The sequence below is a fragment of the Pavona decussata genome, unplaced genomic scaffold, assembly GCF_977016875.1.
Source record: "Pavona decussata unplaced genomic scaffold, jaPavDecu1.1 SCAFFOLD_83, whole genome shotgun sequence".
NCBI lineage: Eukaryota > Metazoa > Cnidaria > Anthozoa > Scleractinia > Agariciidae > Pavona > Pavona decussata.
Genome location: NW_028145501.1, coordinates 1,650,940 through 1,674,760, shown reverse-complemented (window position 1 = coordinate 1,674,760; position 23,821 = coordinate 1,650,940). Strand labels below are relative to the sequence as shown.

At 38.4% G+C, this 23,821-nt stretch overlaps 2 protein-coding genes and 2 long non-coding RNA genes across 14 annotated transcripts in view; 3 read left to right on the top strand and 1 right to left on the bottom strand.

Annotated features, from left to right (window-relative positions):
• The window catches only part of LOC146475772 (uncharacterized), a 238,143-nt gene that overhangs the window by 117,936 nt on the left and 96,386 nt on the right, over positions 1 to 23,821 (top strand). The gene's annotated exons all lie outside the window — the stretch shown is intronic.
• LOC146475775 (C-reactive protein 1.1-like) lies at positions 914 to 22,365 on the top strand. Of its 4 annotated transcripts, none has more exons than XM_085115528.1 (6): positions 914 to 933; positions 8,042 to 8,165; positions 17,359 to 17,573; positions 18,478 to 18,511; positions 18,761 to 18,998; positions 19,391 to 22,365. In XM_085115528.1, exons 2-6 carry the CDS (start codon positions 8,060 to 8,062, stop codon positions 19,821 to 19,823), a joined length of 1,026 nt encoding a protein of 341 aa, XP_084971654.1. In that variant the 5' UTR covers positions 914 to 933; positions 8,042 to 8,059; the 3' UTR covers positions 19,824 to 22,365. The 4 variants fall into 4 exon arrangements, with proteins under 4 accessions (XP_084971654.1, XP_084971652.1, XP_084971651.1 ...); XM_085115526.1 differs by lacking the exon at positions 914 to 933 and adding an exon at positions 1,428 to 1,610; XM_085115525.1 differs by lacking the exon at positions 914 to 933 and adding an exon at positions 1,431 to 1,573.
• On the top strand, positions 2,731 to 4,949 carry LOC146475777 (uncharacterized). Its single transcript, XR_014865779.1, has 2 exons — positions 2,731 to 3,075; positions 3,993 to 4,949. It is a non-coding gene; the product is annotated as an uncharacterized LOC146475777 (long non-coding RNA).
• On the bottom strand, positions 9,901 to 12,888 carry LOC146475776 (uncharacterized). The gene is made up of 2 exons (XM_085115344.1): positions 12,415 to 12,888; positions 9,901 to 12,298 (listed from the first exon to the last, which is right to left on the bottom strand). Exons 1-2 carry the CDS (start codon positions 12,564 to 12,566, stop codon positions 9,901 to 9,903), a joined length of 2,550 nt encoding a protein of 849 aa, XP_084971470.1. The 5' UTR covers positions 12,567 to 12,888.

Below are 23,821 nucleotides of genomic sequence, written 5' to 3'. Positions count from 1 at the left end.
ATCTTATAAATGTACTTTTTTTATGGTGTTGTCTCTCTGTAAAAGTTTTTTAATAACACAGCGCGCCCGTGCTTCCCCCATCTGACTTGCACACGTCATCGGATGGACGCACGGCCGTGCGGATGTTGAGAAATGTACCATGATGACGCCAATAGGAATTAGATTAGGATGCACGCGCGCTCTGTCATAAATCTTTTTGGTCAGAGTGACGTCATTAAATTTTAAAGTCAATGGCGCATTATAATTTCCCAAAATAGCATGGCACGAACTAAAAAAAGATTGAAAATAATTATCATGGGGCACAGGGATTCGCTCTCTTACCTCATAGTCTCTTGGTTATAGTACCTCCAGTAAAATTCTGAGCTACTATCAACGGGTATTATATAAATACTTTTCTATCAATTAAACAGTTTCTAAAACAAAAGAATGTTCATTGTTTAAGCAGCACGTATCAATTTCACTCATTGAATTTTAATCCACGTCCTTAATCAGTTATATTGATGGTGCTGGCAGGAGCCCGGGATCCTATATGTAGACAAAAATTGAAAAATTCGAACAGCAGGCGTTAACGCGCTCCTCCTTAAAACTAAGTTGGAAAACCCTATGTGCCCTTATTAAAGAGAATTCTTCTCGGAAATATTAAATATTAAAGAATTCCTCGCTAAGAAAAAAAAAGCAAAACTTTGTTGGAATTCATCAAGGGCTAAGCTGTAGATTTTAAATTATTAACAAAAACCTCATAAATAATTGAAATCGACTCTTTTTTGCCAGCTCCACTACAAGGAAGTCAACTTAAACTATGACTAGCTGATTAAATTAAAGCCATGTAAACATAAGGGAATATATTTCAGAGAATGATGATCGCAATTTTGGAACAAAATAAAGACAGTACAATGAGGGCTATAACGTGAAAGAAGGTTTGAGGATGAACAGGTCAACTTTTTCCTCATAAAACACTTTACCTTTTCAAGCTAACTTATAACACAACTTCTTTAATTTTTATTAGTTTTTGTATTAAAAAAAAAATTGGTGAGAGGTTTAATATGTTGAAGAAATTTTTCCTCACAGCTGTCATTTCTGGAGTAATTCCCACCGAAATTTAAACTAGCTCTATTTTTACGATGGAGTTATTCTTAGGTGGGTGGGAAAAATCGAGGATGGTTATGTAAACTTTAATTAACAACCTACAATTTTCTGCCCAGGCTTTTGCAAATGAATTTTAACAATATTTTATTAACATCTACTTCGAGACATAACAGAAACGTAAAGTTATTGAATTGGCAAATACTGCATTATCCAAATCACATTAGGTTATTGTGTACCTCCAGTGAAATACTGAGCTACACTACCATCGGGTATTATATAAACACCTTTCTATCAATTAAACAGTTTCTCAAACAAAAGTATGTTCATTGTTTAAGCAGCGCGTATCAATTTCACTCATTAAATTTTAATCCACATCCTTCATCGGTTATATTGATGGTGCTAACGGAAATTGAATCAGTTTTTTAATGGATATGAAAGACTTTTGGAAATCGCAGTACCTTCGACAAAGTTGAAACAGGACAAAAATGTGAGTCAGTTAAAGATATATTTTGATACTTGATAAGGTAAAAAATTTGTGGAATAACCACATTACATTAGGTTCAAGCGAATTTAACTTTTTCGAATAGAATTTTCTGGTCATATCGCAGGCGAAATAGTCTCCCTCGCAGCCGTTTTTTGGGCTGTCGAGCAGCGCTCCTCCAAAATAAAGAGCTCCAGGATTAAAGTAAGAATCCCTGGAGACTCTCCTTCAAAAAGGCTTGACACCTATTATTTTGCCTTAAAGGTATTGACCATGAGCTATCTCTCAATGGTTCTCTGGTTCAGTACTAAATCACTGATCATGAAGGAATAAAAAAGAAAGAAGAACGAGAAAACAAAAATTGAAACGAAAACAGTAAAGGAGAGGTCTGGATGCCGCGCCAGTTTTAACATTTCACCTTCTTCGGCTCTTTAAGGCTTTAAAATTCTGTGTTAAAAGCTAAGAATGGCGTTTTTATAGAAGATATAGCTTATAATGAAAACATGTCAACTTTTCGGTGCCAATCGATTTATATAGAGAAACCGTTTCACGTATACTATTTAACAATTATTCTAAGAGCGCGCGTTGGATATGAGATGATAAATAGCCAACGAAGCACGTAGCGCCGACTTGGCGATAATCATCACATATACCATCACCGCTAAGCCAATCAAAACCCTGGAATTGCATTATACAATGATCCAGTTTTTAATAATGTAATTTATTCAAGGGTATTAATCATATCTATCGTATTTGTGATGAATAATTCGTCTCATCATACCAAGTGAGTAGTTCATCCTCTTCTTGGCCTCATTCAGGGCGCAACAAAAATTTTTTGTTCAAGTTATTTTGAGGTAATTTTGCACATAATTACATCCATTTTGAAATCACTGGTGATCCTTGTAATCTGATTGGTCCAAAATGATGCAATTTATTCCCAAATTGCACCATTTTTTGCTCTAAATTGCATCCTTTCTTTAGCCCATCAAAATGGAAATGAAGTAACACAAATTGAATATTAACATTGACAATGATACTCTGTGATTTCAAAATGGATGTAATTAAGTGGTAATTGAACTGAGTGGAGTGCAATTTTGGTCTGAAATCATACTTGTGATTAATCTCGTACCCCGATCTCAGTCGTCGGTTCGGGAATGTCGAAATGTGAGATCTGGTAAAGTTCGATATAACGCCATTTCTGGTTGGTTACCAGAATTAAGAATGCCTCATTCTAATCTTCTCTGTGATTGGCTCTTTCCTTCTGTGTTTGGTTTTCGCTCAGTTCGGGGAAGAAACAAAAACACGGAGAAGTTTTCGCTCCGATTAAGATGTTTTAGTACATACATGCCCTTTGTGTGGGGAGAGAACAGTGAGAAATTGTTTTTTCGGAAGACAACAGCGACTTTAGCCGAAAAGAGTTTGCAGTAACGTTCAAACGGCCTTGCCAAATTACACAAGTTTCCAACACGATGGATATAAGCTTGCTTACTTTTGGGGATAAAATGGAGGTAAGTCACATATTTTTTTTTTTTTGGTATTTCTTAACAAAAAATGATTTTTTTTAAAATGATTATTTATTTAGTAAACGCAAATTAATTTCCCCAAAATACTTTACCTTGAGTTCCTGAACACGCGCGCCGCATTTGCTAGCATATTTTCAGTTTTTGTCTTCTGCTAAAAGACTATTTTCCTTCTATAAATTGAACTGGACTTTGAGTAAGAGACTTCATAATATAATATTAGTCCTTTCAGACCAGTGTGCTTATTCCTTCAAGATCCATACAACATCTCTCATAGGACTTTGGAGAAATTGATAGAGTGTCCACACAATATTATTATTCATCTGCTGGTGAGATCAATATCCCTCCCACCCCTCAGCTAAGAGAAATGAAAAATGTCCGACTTATGACCGCCAAAATAATAGTAATGAAACCCGTACTACAACAGAGAACACCTTGTCTGAACCGATTAGGGCTCTTTATGTAAGTGTAGTTAGTTTAATTTTATCCCCTCTCTCCCACCTACTGAGTTAAAAAAAATTTGGATCCAAAATATAAAACTAGCCTTCCTCTAAAATAAAAATGGGGACATTGGTTTACATGTCTGCACCACCTAACGTTTTGCAGGTCTATGCTTGTGATAGGCTTTAGAAAAGAAGTAGTTTTAAAAGGAGGACATGCCTCTTTGGATTTGACATCACTTATAGTTTTTAGAATCTTTTTGCCATTGTTCTTTTCTTCAAGATAGGGGAATTTCTCCATTATTTTATCATTAGTATGGAGTCCTTGAAGTACTAAACACACTTCATTTACTACTTCCATTGTTAATCCTTAGCACATTCTCTGATACAAATAGTTATCACTGGCCTCAGTTTCTCCTTTATTTCTTGTTAACTCTGTCTTAATTTCTTCCACCTGATTTCTAGGGAGAAGCAAGTTCCTAAAGTTCCTATCAGTGATGTGAATATCTTCAAGGGCTAAAACAGCTGGACACAGCTCAACACATAATTAAGAGCAATGACAGTCATTTCGGACAACAGATATCACAACAGCTGCATTTCTCACACAAAAGCCAAAACCAAAGTGATTATAAGCAAAAATTTTCCCCTGCACAGATTTCTGGGGTATTTACACTAATCTGTCATGATGGGTTGCATTTCTTCAATATTTGCACCAATATGATTGTTGTTAAAGTAAAGTTTTGATGTAGCAGGCTTCTCATCTCTTCCACTTTCTTGGAAAAAACTTTCCATAGTTTGCGGAAGACCAAAATGAATAAATTATTATCCTTCCAACACAATGAGAATCAAACCCCATTCCCAAAGATTGTGGCAAATAATATTCATTGTCAGTCTGTAGAGAATGAGACTGAGCCAAAAGTGCATTTTGAGGAATTTGGGGAGTAAGGTAGAACTGGTGATCCCCAAGCTTTCCACCCAAAAAGGCACCCCCAACTCCACACAGTACTAATGATGAGTAAATAATAGGCTGACAGGCTTAATTTTTGACATTGGTGGTGAAAAGTTCATCTGCTATGGGTGAAAATATGTAATCAAACTGGTCAACATTACTTTGTGTTAAGATAGGAGGGCCTTTGTAGTACTCCATAAATCTTTCATATTCAAACTTTGTATGATTGTAGTTTGGTTGTTTTTCTGTTGCTGTTATTGTCATGACAACAATCTTCACTGTAGGGAATACTGAGGAAAGTGTTCCTCGTTTGCTGTACTCTGAAGTTGTGCCCCCTGAACAAAGATGCAATTAATTAAGAAAAAACTGTAGTCATTCACTGGGATGTTGTTATTCTTTCCATTAGAATAAGACAATATAATTACCAGAAAATGGATAATGAGAAGGCTGAATAAAAAGGGATTCTCAAGTAACTAAGCCCTTTTTGACGCATGGGGTGGTGGAAGGACGAAGCATAAAAGAAGCTGCGATAATCACCAACAATATGGCTCTGTATTTATTAGCTTTTAACCTTTAAGCCTCAGTGTCAACATACAGTTTCTCCTTACTGGTCTCTACATTTTCATTTTTCATAGTAGCATTATAGGGAGGTTGTTGAAATATCAAGATATTTCACCACTGGTGATCTCATGACCTCTCCTTGATTGTGTATTGATAAATATTAGGAGAAATTTTGATACTGATCACTACTGGGGCTTAAAGGTTCAAGGTTCACTGTTCTGATATTTTTTGTGTACTTGTGTGAAAAGTCCTTGAACATAATTTTGTGTTGCTGGTCTTAACATTAAGAAAAGTTAGGACCTGAGATGGGTGCAAATATCAATACAAGAAATTTTTTTTTGCTCGAGGAATTGGCATCAACAAGGAATTTTCATCCAAGACAGACACTGTTTTCAAAGTTTCTTTTCCCCACCACTTCTCTGCAGTGGGTTTGTGTCTGACAGTTTGATTAAATGTTGTTTCCTGGCTATGGAAGGCCATGGTTAAGGAATACTTAGGAATTCATGGTTACTGAAGATCAGCTTACTGTGAAAGCTGTTGTTTTGCTGCAGAAATGGGTGACAGTTCATTAGAACACACAGACATGCACAGGAAAACAAAGAGTGGAAATATTTTTTTTATTTGTTTTCTTTTTATCTGCCATTTGCTACTTTTATGAGCCCAAAAGACCTTCACACCTTCCTATTATTATTGTTATTATTTTTTTTTGCTGAAATCAAGGATCCCATCAGAGGTGAGTGTCCAAGCACCAAGATAGCTGCTTTGGACATAAAGAACCTTGTATTATTCTTAGTGTATCATCCTCTATGCATGTACAAATAATGCAATGCTCAGTACAACAATGATTATTTAAGCAGCTCATTGTGCCTTGCAAATCAAATGCAGATAATGACCTTTGTTCTTCATATCAAGAGTCAAATATTATTAGACTTGTGTATTATGTGGTTCTAATTTTCGAGTCTGTGGACTCCTATGTGTAAAATATTATAACCTTTATTAATTTGTCATCAAAGAAGCAGTCGAGGGGGCATGTCCCCTAAACTTAACATAAATTTCAGGTGAAAACTTTTCAAGTGTTATGTGATAAAGGTGAATCAAGAACCACTGAAATGGAAAGCTCATCACTACCAAATAAAACTCTAATGGGAAACTCATAGGGACTTGCTCTGTTTGCTCACATGTTGCAAGTAACCAAACATTCTTCAGATCCCAAATCCAGATGTGGTACCTCCATTTCCCAAAAGAAATTCAAACTTCCATTTTTGAGAAAAAAAACCCCTTTAAAACAGCAAGGGTGTACTTGGTATTTTAATGTTGGACATAATTGGGCGCCTACCATTTACACGGACCGATCTTTCTGGTTTGCTGGTATATAACCAAGACAGTAGCATGGTGTTAGGGCTAGGATGGTTCATGGTTCATTTATTTCACACTATTTACACAACATTAACATAGAAAGAAAAGTATTACAACAAATGATTACAAGATAAAAATAAATACAGTACAAATTATAAAATGTGTGTGGTGGTCAAAGTAGCAAAGGCTTTCTAACTGACCACCACCTACTTTTAAGTAAACAAAGAAATGACTCTTAGCTTTATTGAGATATTAGAAAATGTAGGAAATGTTTGTAGAGCCTAGGATGTACAAGAGAGAATTACATTTGTGTAAATTAAGGTATGTTCGAGATATACTGAACCGAGCAAGAAATCTAAACAGGACAAGCTTAATAAAAGAAGAACAAAACAATAAATAAATAAAAACAAAAAAAAAAAGCAAAAAAACAACATACAATGCGAAATTTAACACCAAGATGCCAATCAGTATCTCTATTGTGCCTCATCTACAACAACGACCACAAAATTTTTCTGATAAAGCTTCGACAACAAAAACTCTCTGCACTGTCTGTTGCTACCTTTACCTTGGGGTGCACAAAAATTATGTGACATTTCCCTGCCTGTAAATTACAGTATCTTCAACACAGTTACCATCTAAGGCGAAAACTGGTACAGCTTACTCCGGTTGACTTAAGTCTTTTTAATTGATCGTCGATAAGCACGTTGATCTTGAGTGGAGAAAGCACAATTACGATGGATTTTGGAACAGTTTTCATTACAAAGATGGTCTAGATGGTCACAAAGGGTAGGAACTAATCTTAGTAAAAAAGTGATTTACCGCGCTTGTTGATTGCAATCTCTCCTGTTGCCTTTTTCGTTTTGGTTTAAGTTTCAAGTTTTGTTGTCCTCTCGACCGAAGAACGTTCCGAAGAGCACCCTCGAAAGCGAAAACCTCACCAGGAATGATCACAGTTACGAGCCGGCGGCCATTCAGCACGGTGGACAAAGGATGATGGGCAGGCCCGTATTCCGGGCCTCAAATCGAACTTTACCAGATCTCCCCCCCGCCTGACCGTGGGAGATCTGGGTACGAGATTAACTTGTGATTTCAAATCAAACTCGCGCTGCGCGCTCGTTTGATTTTGAAATCACGCGTATGATTTCAGACCAAATTGCACTCCACTCAGTTCAATTACCAATATAAACTCATCAAGATTTGAAATGATCCCCTCTATGAAATCTTAAATTAACCACCTTGGGCGCGTAATATTGGTTGGGGTGTCTGTGGCCCATTTCGTCACTACAACTTGTGTTGAATCAAATGACTTTGTTTTCTTTTTGTTATGGGGATGAAAACCCAGTCATTCAGTCCGTGATTAATGGCAAGTCAAGGAATTAACTCTGCCTCAAGGTTAAAGCGCTGGGATGAAATGGGAAAACACAGGAGGCAAAGGAAAAATCCTTCGACTTAGGTAGGAATGGAACCCACGAACTCCGTTTTTGATCAACCGTTTGCTCGTTTCCCCAGAGATAAGAGCGTCATGCTTTTAACGTAGAAGTTACAGTTTCCCCTCTGTCGCTTTTCGCCAAGAAAAATCTTTCTTTGCAATGATGATGATGATGATGATGATTATGATGATGATTATTACAATAATTATTTTTATCAGTGACGATATGGAGTAAGAATGGTAACAACTCAAGCAATCGTCATTTTGATCGCAGTAACCAGAGTGATTGTGTGGAGTAAGCAAGAGTTTTGTTCAAAACCAGCTGTGTTCCTAGCCACTAAAGGTAAATTATAGAAAAAAAAAAAAAAAAAGATGATGTATAACCTGGCCGCCAGTCCAATGAGGCGAGTGTAAAATAGGCAATACTGAGGGGTGCTTGCAATTCCATCCCCCCCCCCCCCCTCACACCTTCTTGTTGTTCAAGGTTTCACAAAAACATGTGGGGTTCAGTTTCTAAAGAAACTGTTGCGTTGTGCGTCGGTATGGGGGGGGGGGGGGGGGAGGATGGGGAGTGGAAACGAATGTTGGTTTATCGACAGAGTTGATAACTGAAGGTAATTTGGCCACCGTAAAGAGATTCGAGTGTTAATGTTTCGAGCGTTAGCCCTTTTTCAGAGCGAATCGCTGTAATGAGGGGTTAACGTTCAATACGCAAGCACTCGGATGTTTATGGCGACCAAATTACCTTTAAGACGCAGTCTCCTTTAGATCCTCATATTAATTTTCGCTCCTGAAATAGATTCCGCTTATAATTTTTCTGTTAACTTCTATTGGCAAGTAAGTCACAAATATGAAATTAGATCGGAGTAATTCTGCTTTAAAAAAATTTTCTACCGCAAACTTTCTGCTCCTCCTACTGTCTTCAAAACTCAGTGACGAGATCGTAAACTTTGCCAAAATTACAGCTATTCGCTCTGGACAAAATCGCTCACTTGAAACCTTCAAATTCGCCAGTTATAAGTTATGACCCTTTATCTTAATAATCAGATGAATTGTTATCATAATCGCTAATTAGTATAATAAAAGCGAGGATACAAAGTTTATCCATTTTGGGCACTTATCGAAACATGCGATTTGACCCAAATTCAGAGGAAAAAATCACAAAAGTGGTTCGTACTCACAGGCTTTCCTGTATATCAGTGGAAAGTTCCATTCATCGGCTAATAAAATCTGTTAAAACATTTGGCCGTCATCCAGTGGTTGGTCTGCAAGTGAGGGCTGAACTTGTGCTACTCAGCTAACACGGCCATATTTCCATCGGACACTTGGTAATCGAATGCCAGTAATAAAACACGAAATACGTTTTTCATCACCATATAGTTTCTCAAGGCACGAAGATCAAAGTTTCCCAACCAATTTCATCTGAATAGAATCGCTGGAGGAGTTTCATTAAAGCAGTCATACAGCAAGATATATCTGTTATCGGCGAAGGGAATTCGCGGTCCGCCATGTTTTCCTAAACCGCTGGCCAGTTTTTTGTCGGCTCACGGACGATATGTTTAAGAACACTCGGCGATCATGTTTTCCAGTTTTTCGATCAGTATGTATTTTCTGTCTTTTGACTTGAACGAAATTTCAAAATGATTGCAGATTGATTTCAACATTTCCATATTAAAGGAATCAAGCTTATTTTTGTGACGCAAGTCACAAAGATTATAAGCATCGTAGTAGATTGGATGCTGGACAGATAGTTTTTCGTAAACCTCGTCCACCTGCTGCAACCAATCTTCTTCGTGCACCACGTATTCCAAGTCATCTATAGTTGCTTGACGGGAAGATGACGTGTTGGTTTGCTTTCTCTTTAGCACAGCTAGTCTGGAAAAGTAGGACTGTACTTGGTTTCTTGACAGCCACTCATCTCTCGAGAACATTCGTTTGTTTTCTTCCGTCCGGGTATTTCTCATGTCGATAGCAACTTGCTGAGGATCAGCTTTACATCCCGATTCTTCGCCAGCATCAAATTTTGCTTTCAAATAATCCTTTACTTGAGAAGAGTACCTTGTTCCACCTCCTCTTGGCTATTGGAGTGCCCAACCTATTGGAAGCGAAGAATTGGCCATTGAGGAAACGTCTGATTTTGGCCTAGGGCGGTTTTCGGCAACAAGAGTGGAAAACCTTGCCACCCAGTCACGTCGTAACTGATCATAGACGGATTCTTGGCTTGTTTTATTTTCATGTTGACCACAATCAAGATGACGTTGCAGGGAATCAAAAGTTTCAAAGCTGGAGTTACAGCCTTCCTGTGGACATGGAAACAATGCTGAAGTCTGCGACTGGGTTAATCGTTTGCCCTTCAAATTTCTCTTTACAGAAATATCAAAAAAACTCTGATCGTCCTTGATTACCATCGACGTGGGACCCTGAGCTGTACGTACTATGTCACTGTAATTTATAGTTTTACCCTGTCCCACAGAATAAGCTTTACGGACACGGATTCCCTGAGAGTTGTGGTAGGCGCTGAAGTTGGGAATTTTTGTTACATCAATTGTCTTTTGCTTGTCGTTCACCTCACACACAGAAGCAGTTACACCTTGAACAGGTCTCTTAAGAAGTGCTTCTCTCATGTCATGCACTGACTGAATATCATTCCCCTCGTCACAGTATCGTCGCACTGCTTGCTTCATAGGACAGATGATACGGTCACAAATGTCCTTTCCATGTTGTGGCTCTGAAAAGTCATACCTTTCTACAACGACTCCCGTTCTTTGGCTAATTTCGTTAATACTTGCCATCAGCGCGTTGTTGTGGTAACACCCCGCCTCGTCGGATCTTATGTAGGCTTTACTGAGGGAAGGATTTTCTGTCTTGAGCGTGAGAAGGAGATTTTCTAAGATTGAGCCAACAACAAACCAGTCTTGAATACAAGAATCAATCAAGTGGGCATACGTTACTACCACGGGTTCTTCTTCTCTTGTTTTGAAAACAACGCTGCTTACATGCCAGCTCAATCCTCTCTTACCAAACCATTCGGACTGTTTCTCTCTATACTTTTGGCACTGACATTTCATCGCCCAGTCCATTGTTATCAGCGCTGATGTTTCATCGAGTGATTTCAAGACATCTTGTTTGGCTAGATCTTGATTTTCCGAACGCAAAATATGGGCTCTCCAATCAAATATATGCTTCTTTGCTTGCAAGAAGTCATACAAAATGTCTTCTTGCTGTTCTTGGCTGTAAAAGCAAATTGTTTGGCTTTCATTCTTTAAGGAAAGTTCAATTTCTTCTAAGACTGATTTCAGGTTCTCGCACATGTCACACTGTAGACTGTGCGGGTGCTCACATTCCTGTTTAAACGCTTCGTCGTTCGCATCGCTTACGGCAAACACCCTACAATGATCTGCACATGGACTAGACTCTTTTTTGCAATGAACTTTATAGTCTGTTTTCAGATACCTCTTGGCTTGATTAAGCTTCTCCTTGATATTATCACCCCATTCCGGACTTGCGCCAGCCTTTTGGAGCTCCTCGACTACTCTCTCAAGTGTTTCAAAAGCTGCCGTTCCATCCGCGGCTACGTTATCAAGACCTTTGAGAGCTTTCCTTTGAGACGCTTCGCGCACTTCAAGAATACGATAGAGAGTTGCACGACTCAAAGAGTCAAACTCCTCTTCTTGGCAAAGTTGCAAGTATTGAGCAACCATTGTGGACCTAGCGACTGTTCGGATGACGTTCGGCATTACAAGCTTTTCTCCGCTACCAAGCTTAAGTGTGCGTGTTCCGTAAGAGACGTCTTGATAGAAATACGGTCTGTTTATGAATTCCAAAAAATGGTTGACTTTGACTGTCTCAAGTCTGACCCTGTGATAAAATGGCGTTTCCAGTGGGGTACCGGCACCTTTGTTATTAGCGTGAAGCTTAGCTTTACGCAATTCCCATTCTGTTATCGGTTCGTACAATTTGTGCATTTCCATAAGCTTCTTGGCAGGATACCTGTTTGCATAAATACTTAAAATCTGAGTCTTCGTGTCCTTAGAAGGTGCATCCCTATATGCTTCTAGGAGAGGCTGGAGCTCATTCTCGATATCAGGGCTGTCAGTCTTGCAAACAGCTTTGAACAACGTCTCTCCATCTTCCGGGGCAATGGCTGAACAGACTATCTTGCAGGCTTCTGTTGCCTTTCTTACAAAAAATGTTTGCTCCTCCTGACTCACTCTCTCCCACTTTGTTTGCATCTGACACAGTAAAGGGCTGGTTCTTCCTTCACCTGAACATGTTTCCAATACGTCTAAGCTTTCGTTTATTCTAACTAAAGCTTGGTCAGTTTGCAGAGGAGTAAACATGCTGACGTCCTCTTGAGAGCTGTGATATCCTGTTGTACTTGGAGTCCAGTCTGTTTCGACCTTTTGCTGTGAGCGTTCAGTCAATGGTGTTGGAAGCATTGTACTCATCTGGTGAAGGGCTAGGGCTTTGGAGGTCCTATGCGTTAAAAATGATCATCATCAATCAAATTGATCAATGAGTAAACCAAGACCTGAATTCACAGGCAACCTCCCTATGACATCATGTAAACCAAGGCTTGCAAAATATCTTACCTTGCGATGGGTTCTTTTTCACATTCCAATGAATCGATGTCCAGTCGTACGTTGCTTTGTACAAGTTGTGCATGCCTTTTCCAACAGTTGGAGCAAATTGCTGTTGGTGGAAATAATGGATGTTTTCTTTTGTTACAATTTTTCTTTTTCATTTTTCTACATAAGCAGTTTCTATATTCATAAATGAGTATAAGGAGACGTTAACTACACTCCCACCTTAACTGCTTTATTCTCAATTATCAGTTCATATATAGAAAAAATAAACGCGAAAATAAAAGCGATATTTGAGAAAAGCCTCTTAGCGCTTAGTTTTTTAAAGGGATAAATTGGAGCCACACAAATTACGGACAAAGAAACATGCCCTCGTTTTGGCGTTGGAAAGTATAGCATGATTTGCAATTGAATGCGTGACAACTGGAAAACAACACACATGTAAAAAGCGTGAGCAAATTACTTACACCATATATTAGAAAGACCAGGGCGGAAATTGTCGTAAATTGAATTTAATATTCATACTGCCACACAAAATCCTTTTACAAAAAATAGGAAAACATCACCTTTGGATCTCGTGCCAGAATTTTCATACCCCTTAATTGAGTTAAATCGCCATAAATTAGATTAAGCTAGTAAAATTATGCATCATTGTTAAGCTAGCAGCAGACTGAAAAACAAAAGTAGTGCAACGTAGGAATACAATTTGTAATATTTAAACCCTCAGTTTTAAAAGCACTTTTTCAGTGCTCTCAAATCCGACTGCATTTCTCGTTTTCACAGAATAAATAAATAACCAAATTATGCAAATTAGCTGCACATGTACATGCGAAAAACTTGTTACGATATTCAACTCGCAAAGTGAAAAAGCCTATCCTTTCCCTTGTGTGGCTCCTCATGTACTACATTTTGTTCCCTCCGTTTCTTCGTTGTTTTTTCCGAAATTTATAAACACTTTACTGACAAAAGAATCAGACCTCTTCCAACATTTATCTCTTTAATCCATTGCGTGACGTGACATTCTCAAATATTATTGTTGGAATAAACACGACCAATTTTGTGCCAATTTAATTCAAAATTTTCTCCCTCTTTTCGCTTTACGTAGTAAAAGCCACTTTTGGTTGAAACTTTGCAAAAACTGGAAAACAGGAAACTTTGGAAAACTGAAAAAGAAAATACTTACGCGACCCAACTTGTGCAGGTGTAATAAACATCTTCTGTATCTCTTGTGCCATCTGCCAGTTCACGGGATTCTTACAGTGCAAAGAAATTTTCCGTCCTTCGTGATTAGGATACTGACATGTCTTCAGAGGTCGCCAATATTGCCCTAGATTGTGACGGTGCTTCGGACAGATTGTCAACTTCTCTATTTCGTTCAATGGAAGATTAAACTTCCCCGCCCTGGCTAGTATCAATTCGTATTCCGTCACTTTCGCGCGCGACAGGTGGCAACTCTTTAAATGATTTGTTATATTGGTTATACACTGAATAAGGGGAACCGATTCTTCTTTTCCTCGTGATTCTCCACATGTTATTTTCCCACTTCCAAAAAATGAACATACAATCGGTCTAGTCGGTGCGCTCGCCATGGTTATTGTTTGTTTATGGAAGGTATGCTCCGCTGCGATGTATGTGGTCAGCGGCTTAGTAAAAATATCTACTGATTTCTACAAAGAATGACAACTTGCTTATGTTGCGTCAAAATACGGGACAAATTGTGCTGCTTTACCGTCAATTAAACAAATTCTAGCCATGTTGGTTGTTTCTTGACCTACTAATGGAATTCTAAGGTCATACAAGACAAGATATCTTGGCCTTGTTGCGGATTTTACGACGCAACATCTGCGAAGGAAAGATGGTCGTGCTAGCTGAGTAGCACAAGTTCAGCCCTCACTTGCGGACTAACTACTGGATGACGGCCAAATGTTTTCACAGATTTTAGTAGCCGATGGATGAAACTTTCCAGTGATATGCAGGAAAGCGTGTGAGTACGAACCACTTTTGTGATTTTTTCCCCTGAATTCTGGTCAAATCGCATGTTGCGATAAGTGCCCAAAATGGATAAACTTTGTATCCTCGGTTTTATTATACTAATTAGCGATTCTGATTACAATTCATCTGATTATTAATATAAATATATCTTAATCGATGGTTTTACATATAATACGCGCGGATATTTTGCGAGTTGCGTAGTATTTTTCCGAGCCCCGAAGGGGCGAGGAAAAATACGAGCAATGAGCAAAATGTCCGCGCGTATTATATGTAAAACCATCGAATAAGAGATTTATTATTCCACTACAGAAAGATTTGTTATTTTGGCTTTTCTGTTTTGGTAACAGTTTTGAAATACACCCGGCATTATCTGTCCATCGGTATATGGCGCGTACGAATGACGTAAACAACACAGAAAGCCAGTTAAATGTCTTTAATTTGATTGGATAAAATGAAAAGAAAAATGACAAGTGATTGGCATGCTAAAAACTTGTTTTCGAGCTTGCATCATTTCAAAAACTATTCTTCCATTGAAAGCCACGTTTTACAATAATTTTGTAATTCCAAAATATTCAAGAAAGTCTCAAAATCAGGGAAATGTCGTCAACTTATAGTGACAAATCCAGTTCCGATAAATCAGAACAACAAAAGTTCTTTATAGTTCATCATCACTATCTACAAGGGGCAAGATTCTCTTGAATTTCTTCTGTGGAACTGTGGCATGGACGGCAGCGGAGCCAGCATCGGCAGTGGTAAAGGTAAACTGGCAGTTATTAAAGACAGCTCCCGTGAACAAATGTTTGCCTTCACTTTCATCTCGCTGTGGATCAGCTCTTGGCGTCAGTATTTGGCTTTCAGCGACAGATTTCTCACGTGCATCACATACCTCGATGAAGCTGCTGAGTTTCAAGGACATGTCCTTCTGCTGCTCTGTGGACGTACTGGAATAGCTGTCTAAAGACTTAAGGTTTCTTTGTCCAGCAAGTGCAATGATGTTTAAAGGCTCCACATTTTCCTTTCTGAGCGTTGAAATCATCGTCCTACGGACCGAATGGTTGGTGTGCCTGCCTGTCAACCCGGCGGCCTCGCTCATGGATTTCATAAATGAACCGAGCGAATTTTTTCCCAGAGGCTGTTTCTTGAACCAGATATCGGATGATGGCTTAACAATGGACGCCAGATAAAATGGGAAATCTGCAGCAGCCATTTCAGGCGGTCGTCTTGCCAGATATTCTTTAAAGATGCTCACAGGACAACGTGATCCGCCAGTTGCGTACATTTTGGGGTTGAACGTGCGGTCAGGGACAAATTCGTGTTCTCCAGTACGAGTCTTGCTTCCACGCTCAGTTATCCACTCGACATAATCTCTTCCTTGGGGGCCGTCTTCGCATTTTATTTGGAAGTCTCCAAACTTTACACGGTGATGTTCGTCACGAGCTCTCCAACCAAAGAACAGGGTGTTGTTAAACCAGACTGTACGTAAAAGGCTTTGCGGTGTGTGGTATCCTAATTGTTTCTCGTCCCACAGCTTCTGAATCTGATTTTCGCTCAGTCCGAGAGCTTTGTTTGGCTTTTGCCCTTTGCCGGTACGGCGAAGCTGTTTTCGCTTTGAAGATAGAGCTTCTCTGACCTTCGTGAACTGTCTGTCTGTGAGTATACTGTATTGTTTTTCTTTTTCCCTTAAGAAGCGGTCGAAACTTCGTAACATAGACGTCAACGTATCAGGTTCATATTCGTCCCCGTTCGTCTTACGTACGTTTAAAAAAAAGTGAGCCAAAACTTTGTCCAGTTCTTGTTCTGGTATGTTTTCAATAGTTCTTGTTTCGTTGACATTTTTTGCCCATCTGTAAAACACATTAAGGTCACTTTGCGTCTTTTTAGTTGTGTTTTTGTTTCTGTTCTCAGCAATAAAATTGTCAATGGCTTCGTCGTTCAGTTGTCCGCTTACTGTTTGTTCTGTTTGCTCGGTAATTGTAGCAACACCACCTGTTTCAGTAGTTTCTGTTTGTTCAGTTAAATAGTCTGTTTCTGTTAAGAGTTCGTCTTCTAAAAATTCAAGTCCAAAGGACCCAAACAAGTCAAAGTTGGGTTCGTCCAGTCCGGCCATTGTTGCTCCTTTTCCTGCCTTTTCCGTCCGTATTCGCTCTGTTGTAAACCGGTCAAACCGGTTCACTACAGTGTATTACGGTCTCATATTTTGCGCGTTCTCTTGACCTTATTTGGTGAAATGACATAATAGTGGAATAATAAAGGGTCATAGTTTATAACTGGCGAATTTGAAGGTTTCAAGTGAGCGGTTTTATCCAGGGCGAATAGCTGCAATTTTGGCAAAATTCACGATCTCGTCACTGAGTTTCGAAGACAGTAGGGGGTGCAGAGAGTTTGTAGCAGAAAAATTTTATAAAGCAGAATTTCTCCGATCTAATTTCATATTTGTGACTTACTTGCCAATAGAAGTTAACAGAAAAATTATAAGCGAAATCTATTTCAGGAGCGAAAATTAATATGAGGATCTAAGGGAGACTGCGTCTTAATTGTAAACTCTGTTGATAAAATCATTTCTTGGGAAAGAAGAAGATTAATGCGCGCTACGTCCTCGTGTTGACAGCAAAGACTAGTGATGACTCACTGGTCTCAGGAAATCTAAGCTTACCTTGTTACATTTAATGAAATATCCTTACAAACGATTTCTCTTCAACCTGCTTTATATGCTCTGTTCATGTGGGTGACTAAAATAAACTATTAAAATGAAAAAAGAAATGAAAAGAGAAATGATTACTAAGGAATTAAAAAAGAATACGAGAGTAATCAGTAAGTTCCTTCCTTGTCCCACATCACAAACTTGCGTTACCGTAGCATCATGATTAAAAACACTGCATTTTACATAAACATATCCAGTTTCATTGTTCAGTGGTTAAGCGCATACTTGAGTCACGCTCTGATTTTCTATTTATTGTATAGACTATGTCCTCTCTGGTCACGCAATCTCTACCAATCAAGTGTCTTCCTTGAGAGACTGTCACGCATTATGCACCCAGCATCCAAGATGTTTGTCATACAACTACCAGTACGAATCAACTTCTGCGAGTCACGTGTGTCAGATAAGCGACGCTACAGCAAAGATGTGTCCCCACAATATGACGGACGAGAAAGGATTTAAATATTACGAGGACTGGGTGAGAATTGCGCATGCGTGAATGTAATTGTGTCAATCATCTTACGGAATAATTAAGTGATAACAAAGACTGTTATTACCTTGTGCCAATTAGTATCAGATCAAGGGATCAAACATCATAGATTTTTATTTTTTTAAGACTTAAAAGTTTTCAATGCATTTTGGCCTGGGGTTTTGTCCGTGATGATTACTTTAACTTCTTCGGTTCTTGTCGAGAAGCTATTGATAATGCGATTATGCCTCTCTTCTGAGGTTGCTCGCTCAATGCTTTCCTGATACCGACCGAGTAACTTACGATAAGGTTTTATGATTGTGGCTCTTTCACAAATTTTCTAAAGCATCTTAGCTTGGAAAACTTGCGCTACAGAGATATTTGATTGATTGATTGATTGATTGATTGAAATAGTAAATCTCCATAGGACATTTTTCCATACAAGTTTTACAACTTTACGCAAAGTTTGTTCTCAAACAAAACTGTCCCCTTTGAAAAGTTCATTCTGAATACCTCTATATACAGCTGTTTCGACAAAGGTTGACCAGAAAAGCGTAAAAGCGTACGCAGCATTACTCAAAGATAGTCTGGGAAATAGCCAATAAATTTCAATAAAAGCTCAGAATCCATAATGCCTCGACCGTACAGCGAAGACTTAAGATGGCGGGCAATATGGACTCTGAGCTTTAATTTAATTTTTTTGTGGCATTTCCCAGACTACCTTTCGGTATTGTCGCGTACGCTTTTACGCTTTTTTGGACAACCTTTGTCAAAACAGCTGTATGGAGTACCACAACTTGCAGTCTGCTAAGCGAGCCAATGAAAATGCTCCTTTTTCATCGCGGACCACTTGAGTCATAGAATAAGGAGAATGCAATAACATTAATAGAAAATTCACGTTTTTATTCCCCAGGATGCAACTTGCGATAGAAGCTGTCCATCATCAGGTTAGTTTAATTTTTCAGTCATTGTTTTTAACCTCTTCGGCTTTTCAGCGTAGGAAATCCATCTCTGTCTGTCTCTGCATATCTTCTTCGTAGTTTAATTTTTTGGGAATAAAACTTATAAATCTTATGAAACTTACAAATCTCAGCTCAAAGAATCCTTCCACCTTTTTATTGGTAATTTTTTTCCTTCTACCAATCTGTCTCTCTTTCGTCAAAAAATCTCAACGTTGTTTTGTTTTAAACTTGCAGATTCTCGTAATTCAAATTTCCAGCTTTCTTTCCCCAACAAAACAGTCAGTGACTACGTCAGATTTGACCTGCTGAGTTGCGTCCCACCGCTGACCGCTTTTACTGTCTGTCTGTGGATAAAAGTTGGCCGTCGATCAGACTCTGCGACGCTGTTTAGCTACTCACTTCCAAATAAAGACAACGAAATTTTGGTGAACAATAACAAAGTTTTGAGGCTCATTGTTAACGGTGAAAAACGGTACATAACAAATTAAATAACGAAATCGGACATTTACATTAACTATTACATACTTTTACGTTCATTAGACATCTCTCATGTGCTTGATGACAGGTGAATTCATTTGTGTGAAAAATGGCTAACTTTCTGCTTCAGGAATTACTCTGAAAATGAGGCAAAAGGGATAGGCCCCAGTCGTTCAAACACCAGATACTATTATCCAGCGGGCAAAATGTATTGGTCGGAGTACAATTTATCGACTGAATAAAGTTATCCGCTCTTTGAACAACCAGGTTAAGAAGCTCAGAATGTTCATTGACAGTCGGTTTTCACTGTATCATTTTCTGTTTTAATTCGCTTCTTACCGTTCACTATTTCATCATTAGTTCTGTTATTTTTCCTGAATCTCTCAGGGAAACACAAAGACGTGTCAAGGGTGACCATTGGCACCACATCTGTGCAACGTGGGAGAACACCGCTGGATCCTGGAACTTCTACATCGATGGCGAGCGAGAGGACATTATTAATGGGACCGACTTCAAGACAGGTCACGTGATTAAAAATAATGGAATTGTGATCCTTGGTCAGGATCAAGATAATTATGGAGGTGGATTCCAACAGTTTCAGAGCTTCTTTGGTGAAATGCATGGCGTGAACATGTGGAACAAAGTGTTGTCAGCTGAAGAAATTTCGCGAATGTCAAAAAATTGCTCTGATGGCGTCGGTAATTATTTGATGTGGAGCGATTTCGTGACGGGCTTACATGGAAACGTGCGCAATGTGACTCCGACAACCTGTTTGCCTGGAACTCAAGGGGGAATAGGAGTCGAGCCAACAGGCACATAAAGGGGCAGCTAGTGTCACCTATTTTCAGTGTCATCTTGAATAACCAAAAAACATATTTATATGGATGGAAACGTTAAAATAATGGTTCAGTTTTGTTAATAATAACCTTACTAGTGCACAGAAACTAGAATTATTCATCTCTGGCTGCCGATGGCCAGGATGGAAACGGATTGCAACTTGAAAATATTGGCCAGTTTTTACAAGTTCCTTCTTCTTAGTATTTTGGAAAAATTGCTAACAAGTGATTATAGTTTATTCTTCCTTGGAGGAGTTATTTCCTTTTTTTTCTCCCCCCCCCCCCTCCCCCCATGCTCTCAGAGTAATTTCATGTTAGAAAAGAAGTTCGTGGTCAAATATCTGAGCAGTTTTGATCAACAAACAGCAAAACCACCGTGACAGTGGTCCTTTAAATTTGATTTTAAATAAAGAAAAAAAATCCATCAGTTATTTAACCAAGATGGCACTGCAGTTTAAATCTCTACACTTAACTTCTGTGAGTCCAACCTTTTAGAATACATTTTTCCTGGATAAAAGATCCTTGTTTGATACGGTTCGCTCTTGGTGTATTGTTATTGGCTATTTTTGCACTATAGGACGCATTATCCGTCTAGACGAACTTAATTGGGCAAACATTTGTTGTTTGTCTGGTTATGCGGCTCTTGTATAAAGACGGACACATGACGCATTATGCGTCTGGACGAACTTTCTCCACTTGTGCGTCGTTAAAGACGCTTGCTTCAACGTGCGTAAAGCATACTTAACATGTTCAGGAGACCATTACTTGGAGTACACAACTCCTATAGACTTACAGACCTATTTATTTTTAGATTGAAGTTCCCACCTATTCAGTCTCCCACGGAAGCCTTACTAACCGGTCTCATGCTTTGCATAATTCTTGCATAATTTATACAAAGACAACACAGTATATAACCACGGACTAGTTAGCTGGACGTGTAGTAACCCGGAACTCTCAACAATTGAACGTTCAGTTATTTGATATTGTATCTGGTCACAGAACTTTCGTAATTATTAGAACAATAATGATTCTAGTTTGAAGTCCATGCAAAACCGTTTTATCTTTTAACAAAACTTTTAAAAATGATCTCCTAAGCCAGTTTTTTGAACGACCATAATTTTAAGTAAATTTAGCATTACATATGGTTTACTATGTTAATTTAGTATAGCTTAGTATTATAATATAAGTTTAGCTTTAGAGGGCTTCTTGAATCAGACCCTACTGGTAAATGTTTTGTACCTTCTAGGGCTAGATTTATTTTTTTGAAATAATTCTTTCATTGTTGTCTTAAAGCAGTTTTGTCCAAGATTTTTATAATACAATCGACTCCCGATAACTGGAACCTTCAAGGGAAATTGAAATAAATTGGTTGAAGTTAGCGCGAGGTTCGAGTTAGCGAGGGTTCGAGTTATCGGGAGTCGACTGTATTTTAATTAGCTTTACATAATAATGTTAGATGATAAAAATTATCAGTGATGAAAAATATTTACAACGCAATTATTTGGGGTTTAAATAGTTCAAGGAATTTTATTTGGTGTTGGGACTTATTACAAATTATATTTCAGTTTGGGGAATGTCACAGAAAAAGACCAGTTGACTCATTTCCTTCGTTACGCAGCTCTCTAGAGATATATAATTCCTTGTAGTTCGACTAAGTTGTTCTTAATGTGTGATTAACGTATAAATTCTCCTGTCATGAATTCGGTATGAGCAGCTGTACGTTTCAACAGAAACACTGGCAATTGCAAAGATATTTTCAATTAAGTTTCCTACAAATGATAACACCGTGTTTACCTTTCTTTTTATAAGTTTTTCCTCAATTTAACCTTTCGACGGTTTATTCCAGGAAATTGTTACTGCTCTTATTTTTAGTCATTTTTAATAGATTTTCTTGGGTTCTTTTACCGAATTCATGGTCGTTGATTTTAATTTTTTTAGATGAAGGTATCTAAATAATAATGTCCGTAATATAAGGTGTTTTTGAAAGTAAATACTATGATCTTAGGGTGATTGTGAAGATAAATATCCATTGTTGTAATATCTGCTATCAGCCACGTACTGAATATATAATTCAAGCTTTAGAATTTGTTTGCCACGTGCATATTTAATTTATGGAAACATTTGACCAGTCATTTTCGATGAAGAAGGCTGACACCTTCAACGAATCGACTACTTGCACATTTTTTAAACAACAGCTTTAAGTGTTTTTCAGATTATCTTTGTGAAACTTATTGTGTAAGTACGAACTTTGTAATTTTTATATTGGTCTCCCTGTTTTGTACTGACTGGACAGCCCAAGTTTCATTGTGATATTTCTCTAGAAAGATGTTTTTGACTTGGCTAATAGATCGAAGGCACGGATGCAAATAAGTTCATTGCAGCCAATCACAGAAGGCTTGCGTAAGATTTAGTTTGCGTTGAGCAGGTGGTTGTCGAATTAGTATAAAAGTGGGTGCCATCTAGTTTTAGTAGAAAGTTGATTGTAGACTAGAGTAAGCTGAACGGTTGCAAGTTCACAAGGCAATAAAGAAGAGTCAACTGAGAAGCTATTGGATCTTTTGTTGAGTGAACACCGCTAGTTCCCCAAAAGTTCATCCAGCAAACAACCCATCCACGCACTCTACTTTTTTGTAATTTTTAATTAATTACGATGTTGCAGTATGAACAGGTATGCTGAACGAAAGGAAACGAACGAAAGAAAACAACGACCTACGGTCAATTCGTTTCGGTGACAAAAGAGACTGCGCATGCGTTTGTTTTATTTTTCAAAACGGCGGACTTCACGGATTTATATAAGATGTTGCAAACAGCGGCAAATTAGGGAGCGACGACGGCAACGGCAACGAAAACGTCACCTGGCAATATGACTTTTTTTCATTTGTACTACTTCGCGATTATTTCAACTCGCTCAACTTTTTACAAAAATGGCGAACTATCCAGGAACCAAATTGGTAGGAGGGGAGTTTAAATTAAGAAAGAAAAAGAGAAAATTAACCGCCGTGCGTTCACGTTCTCCACAAAACCTTAAATGTGGTCATTTCATGTTGTGGTTTGCAGAGCACGACAAAGAAATGTACCAAAATGTAAAACGCACGTGCAGAGCTATGTTTTTTGCTCATTAAATCTATTGTTCTGCGGCCTTGTCGTTGCCATAGCCGTTGTCCACGTCGTTGCTTAAGCTCCCTAAATTATGGTTTCAAAACCATTGTAAATGCATGTGTAATAGGACATTTTCACTATGGCGTCATTTTACTACAACTACCAGAATCCTCCTGGTTTTTCTTTTTTCATGCTAATTAGAGCTATTGTTCTTTGCTCTCCACTGGGATTACAAAATTTGCATTTGAAAAGGAAAACGAAATGAATTCTGGTAGTTGTAGTAAAATGACGCCATCATGAAAATGGCCTATTGTAGATCGACAGTTGCAATCTTTGCAAACTCCTGAAAATGTATGCATGGACCACTACGCGAGATCGATTTTAGCTCTTGCGACCTTATTCCAACGGAGCTTTAACATGTAAACAACTGCGACTGAAATATGAAAGTTCTCTTGACTTTTTCTCCAGCCGAATAATGTATCGAAAATTAAAAACCGGTCAAGACTTCTGCTGCTGCTGCTGCTGCTCTTTGATGCAAAAACGAAGAAAAACAAAAGCCTCACGTAGTCCCTTGTGAAAAGTATAAAGTTCAAACTTAAACAAGGCTTATCTTCGTCTTTCTCCTTCGAAGGTGTTGTTAAACTGCCAAATTGGGTCACATTCTCTAGTTCGCTTTCTAAAAACGTAGTTAATAACCGGTTGAAAATAGAGAGCCTTCCATTACAACATGGTGATCTCAACGGTGAAGCCGATCGCTCATATCCCAGTCGAGATAAACTAATGCTTACCTTTAAATTGCTCGTCGAAAAGGCGCTTTCTGGAGGATAAAGCCGTACCGTATGGTTCATTTGTTTCCTTTACAAAAATAATATGAATTAATAAC

Coding starts and splice junctions, on each gene's coding strand:
- LOC146475775 (XM_085115528.1), top strand. CDS start 8,060: ATGGTAACAACTCAAGCAATCGTCATTTTGATCGCAGTAACCAGAGTG. Junction 8,166..17,358: donor TGTGTTCCTAGCCACTAAAG/GTAAATTATAGA, acceptor TTTATTGTATAG/ACTATGTCCTCTCTGGTCAC. Junction 17,574..18,477: donor TTAAATATTACGAGGACTGG/GTGAGAATTGCG, acceptor TTTATTCCCCAG/GATGCAACTTGCGATAGAAG.
- LOC146475776 (XM_085115344.1), bottom strand. CDS start 12,566: ATGAAAAAGAAAAATTGTAACAAAAGAAAACATCCATTATTTCCACCA. Junction 12,299..12,414: donor GAAAAAGAACCCATCGCAAG/GTAAGATATTTT, acceptor TTTAACGCATAG/GACCTCCAAAGCCCTAGCCC.